Source organism: Eurypyga helias, unplaced genomic scaffold (assembly GCF_000690775.1).
Source record: "Eurypyga helias isolate BGI_N326 unplaced genomic scaffold, ASM69077v1 Scaffold52017, whole genome shotgun sequence".
NCBI classification, from domain to species: Eukaryota; Metazoa; Chordata; class Aves; order Eurypygiformes; family Eurypygidae; genus Eurypyga; species Eurypyga helias.
Window position 1 is genome coordinate 1 of NW_010260803.1, and position 4,664 is coordinate 4,664.

General features: G+C 42.6%; 1 protein-coding gene across 1 annotated transcript; it reads left to right on the top strand.

Moving 5' to 3' along the window:
* Positions 1–131: 131 nt before the first annotated feature.
* RPL18A (ribosomal protein L18a) lies at positions 132–3,240 on the top strand. The gene is made up of 4 exons (XM_010155133.1): positions 132–330; positions 928–1,057; positions 2,572–2,681; positions 3,090–3,240. The coding sequence occupies exons 1-4, from the start codon at positions 220–222 to the stop codon at positions 3,180–3,182; spliced, it is 444 nt and encodes a 147-aa protein (XP_010153435.1). The 5' UTR covers positions 132–219; the 3' UTR covers positions 3,183–3,240.
* Positions 3,241–4,664: the final 1,424 nt, after the last annotated feature.

The following is a 4,664-nucleotide window of genomic DNA, read 5'->3' on the forward strand; positions in this document are numbered from 1 at the left end:
TCCGCCTGGGCTGGTGGCCTTTTTTGTCCTGGGTTGGCCTGTTCTCGCCCCGGTGTTCATACGTGGAGCCGCGGTGCCTTAGGCGGGGCGGGGTCAGGCTGGCACCAAGGGGCTCACGCTGTGGGCGGCCTGCCTTTCGTTTCCCTCCAGCTGCGGGAGTACAAGGTGGTTGGGCGATGCCTGCCCACGCCGAAATGCACGACCCCTCCTCTCTATCGCATGCGGATCTTTGCTCCGAACCATGTTGTTGCCAAGTCCCGGTTCTGGTACTTCGTTTCTCAGTTAAAGAAGATGAAGAAGTCTTCTGGAGAGATTGTGTACTGCGGTCAGGTACGGGATTAAACACCAAAAAAAGTGGGAGATTTTTAAGATGTTTTAGCTGATATATGTGGAAAGAATTTATATAAAGTCTTGTTATTAAGGATGAGGTTGAAATTAATTTATTCTTTAGCTGCTGTGAAGGTGGGTGTCAAATTCCTTTTTTTAATATGGCAGTGTATGTCCAGTAAACTGAAAAGAACCTTACATCTCATCACTTTAGAGTTACGAACTCTGCTACTGGACAGTGCTGATGTCTGGTTCTTATGCTTACTTCACTGTGGACTAAACTTTTAAGAGTCATCTGGACATTGATAATTCGTGGAAAGTAGATACTTGTATGCTTACACTCCTCTACCTAGATGCTTAAAGAACATTCTTTAGAGCTTGAAATCTTGTGTGTGTTTTTCTTTTTGCACTGGATTACTAAAACTTCATTTTGAATTACCAAAACTTGAAGGTAGCTGCGTTGGTGTGTGGAAAGGAAGCAAATAGTTAGTTTTGACAATAAAACCACAGTAGTTTCATTAGAACTCTGAAATATTTATTCTTCATCGTGTAAAATGCTGATGATGTACTGTCTAACTGTGTGCTCTTGTGCAATTTCAGGTGTATGAGAAGTCCCCTCTGCGAGTAAAAAATTTTGGTATTTGGTTGCGCTATGATTCTCGTAGCGGGACTCACAACATGTACAGGGAGTACAGGGACTTGACCACGGCTGGTGCAGTCACTCAGTGCTGTAAGTACATGTAACTGTTTGAGGTATAAAACAGTAGGACCAGTAGATATGCACAAGATTAAATCTTAAACTGGGATAAATCATGTTGACTTGACCCATGATAAGGTAACTGAAACACTGGAAAAATAAAGCAGGGTGTTCCCAGAGAAGTACCTAGATGTTTATGTATGTGGTATCTTATTTGTGACCGTTCTATACAGTTTCTTGAGCTGAAAATCTTCCCAATTCATCCTGGTGTAACCTCTACAATTCTAGTGATGATTTTTGCTGTACAGACTAAGAGTTTCATGACCTTTTAGGTGCGGTACATACTTCATGCATTATATTTACTGTTTTAAAACATATTTTCCCAAGCCTTGTGGAGGGATTGTGTTAGCTATCATGTGGAACATACTAACATCTGTCCTTAGGACAGCAAATTAAAAAAAAAAAAAATAGTAATTGTGGGGTAGCAGGAGAATCTGTGTTGCTCTGACATCTCATTGACTCGGTTCAGGGAGAATTAAAAGGTGTCCTGATTTCAGCCTGTTACCTCAAGTACTTGAGGGTAGACCATTTGTATAGCTGATGTGGAGTCCAGAAGGGTTATAAACAATACAGAATGCACATAAAAACCCAAAGAATATTGTTATTAATAATAATATTCTTGTCATGTGTGCAAATATTAAATGTATCTTGTCGCCTTTCAAAAGCTGAAGTGCTGTTGAAAGTGAAATTTAAGGTTCTACATTAACTTACTATGATCCTTGTTGACTAACATAATTTGTTGTGACACAGTGACTTAGATGTCTTTATGTGAAAGAATACTTTTGACAGATGTGTTTTCCATAGGTATGTTAGAAGCACTGTAAGCACAGTAGTATTTCAACAGGCTTGTCTTGTGGAGCTAGCTATGGACAGTGTGATTTGAAGGCAGTGACTTGCACTGCCCCTGGCAGTTTTCAGGTAGCCTGTGTATAGTTGGCTTTCTCCTGTTCTGAAAGCCTAATTATGTGGGCTAAATATCAACTCATGTTTGTATTACTTGTCAGTTTTAAGAAAAGTAAAGATAACCTCAGGTCTTACCTTTACTTGTACCTTTTGGAAGGGATTTTTTTTTAAGTTTACATGTCTTTCCATTAATAATATTTCAATGTTGATTGTGAATCACAGTTTTCTTTTGCAAAAAATGAAAAAGTTCCCACATAGGATGCTTCTGTACATGCGCACCTTCTTGAAATCAGGCAAGAAGAATAAGATGGCCCTTTCTTGGAGGGGTTTGGCGATGAGTTCCAGGAAGAATTTGCTGCTGCGTGTTAGTTCTGTGATACTTCTGCCATCACTTTAGATATTAGAACCAGTGTGGTTTAAGTAGAGTTAATCAGAAATTTGAAAAGTTAAGGATGGTACTATAAATGGGGCGGGGGGTTGGTTTGTTTGTTTCTTTGTTTTTAAAAAAAAAACCCAACCCAGTAGTGAGATCTTTTAACTTAAAATGTCTTAAGGTTTATTTTTAACAAGTTCTCTTGTTACAGACCGTGATATGGGAGCCCGTCATCGTGCCCGTGCTCACTCTATTCAGATCATGAAAGTTGAGGAAATTGCTGCTAGCAAGTGCCGCAGACCAGCAGTCAAGCAGTTCCATGTAAGTGAAGTAATGTTGCAGGGGCTGGTGGGTCCTCATCGAACGTTGGACTGGAAGGGGGGAGTTCTGCTGTCTGGTACAGGTTTGCATAGTGAGCAGAAATAGGGAGGGAACCGAACTTGTGTGGAGAGGTTTACGGTTTTATTACAATCGAGGCTTTTTACTGCTTGGGAGTAAGTAAAACTAAAACAAATACGTATGATGTTGCAGAAAACTTGCCTTTTACAGTCACTTCTTTCAAAAAGAATTGCAAGGCTGAGGCATCTGTTAGTTCCTAGGAGTGTATGTAATCTGTGGAGGCATTACTTCCCTGTACATAGCTTAACGGTTGAATATAGCTATTTATCGCAGATTATTTTCTGTTGTTCATCTAATATCTCGGTTAACACAGAAACATTTTTCTTGCAGGACTCTAAAATCAAGTTCCCTCTGCCACACAGAGTTCTGCGTCGCCAGCACAAACCACGTTTCACCACCAAGAGACCAAATACTTTCTTTTAAATACTGCGAAAACGTGCTCTCAACTCTGTGTTGGAATAAAGGTCTTATTTGAACCTTTGATTTCCAGTTGTCTTGCAGAAACGGTGTCCCGGGTACGTAGGAGTCCCCCTTCCTCTTTTATTTTCTGTGAACTATTGGCAGCCTACTGTGATTGCCTTGAAACAGGTGAATGTTTCAGGTGCTGACTTAAATTACCAAAGTATCCCATCAGTAAACCAAAATTTTAATAACGGGCTTGCCGGGTCACGGTCCGTCTAGTGCTGAGCAGCTCTAAACCCCTACATACATTGTGTCCCTTAGGCCCTCCAGGTCAATACAGTTGAATTTGGGAAGAAGGCAGCAGTTGGGGCATGCAGAACTCAGACTTGTCAGCTGTAAGAATAAAGACGTCATAACTTCAGTTAAGCTACTTCAAGTTTTAAGCGTTTAAAGCCAACACTTTAGTTCTAACCGGAACCTTTTGGAGGGTGTTACACACCATTCTGAGTTAACTCATAGGTTTACAGAGGTGCCTGCACCTAGAAATGAGAAGTGGCGAAGAGTTTGGTAGACTTACCTGGGATATTAGACCAGTTCTGTTGAAAATCGATTTTTATATCCAAACCCAATCCGTAGGCTACCCTCTTTACAACATAATGCCACAGGGAAAGGGACCGTTGCAGACACTGTGTCCTTAAGGTTTATTAAAAAGGCTGCTTCACACCTAAAGCCATTTTTTGCACTTTGTGCCTCGTTTAGGTCAGCGTGTTTCCTGAAGAAGAGGTAGGCGGCTGGTTGAGTTAACATGGGGGCCTTGCCCAGAGTTAGAGCTTGTCTATGTCTTGTGGAGGTATGTCAGCTTAAAAACAACGGCAGGTGCCAGTGGAGCGCAGGGAAACTCGGAGGAACTGGGAGTGTGTTAAGTTTTGGGGTAGCTGGAGATGTGCAACTGAACCGGGAGAGGACCTGCCTGTTGTATCAAGCAAGAGACTCACTGGGTGTAAGGGGGGGTGGCTGTTCCTCCTGAATTGGGCCAGTCAGTGCTGCCACTAAAGCTCCCCCTTCTGTGGCCTCGTGCCCCTGTGCCTCAGCTTTGCGCTCTTCATTGCCTCAGGGTAAATTACTTCATCTGCCCAAAACGTGATCTGGATAGAAAGGATTCATCTGGGCAATGCATGATCTCCCACTCACGAGGGAGGGGAAAGTATAAAAACCAAATGTTTGGACAACTGGGGGTTCCTGCAGGAGTCTCCCCGGGGTGGTGCCAAAGGGTAGGAGTAAGGTCACCTGCAAGACCTTGTAATTTGGAGCTTTTTAATTGAAAGAACAATTTAGCCTGAAAATGAGCTTCAGATTAAGTTTCCTAACTGGAAAGCTTAAAGAGGGTGGCAGAGGAGAGCTCCTGCAGGAACCAGCGCCCCTGCGCCAGCCTGGACTGCCAACTGCCCTGTGGAACTGGCCTGTCCTGAGCAGGTAATGGAATACCGCTACGGTTCAACACAT

What these genes read in the sequence shown, in the direction of transcription:
- RPL18A (XM_010155133.1), top strand. Translation starts at nt 220, where the DNA reads ATGCGGATCTTTGCTCCGAACCATGTTGTTGCCAAGTCCCGGTTCTGG. An exon ending in AGATTGTGTACTGCGGTCAG is followed by an intron (nt 331 to 927) that starts GTACGGGATTAA and finishes GTGCAATTTCAG; the next exon opens with GTGTATGAGAAGTCCCCTCT. An exon ending in CAGCAGTCAAGCAGTTCCAT is followed by an intron (nt 2,682 to 3,089) that starts GTAAGTGAAGTA and finishes TTTTTCTTGCAG; the next exon opens with GACTCTAAAATCAAGTTCCC.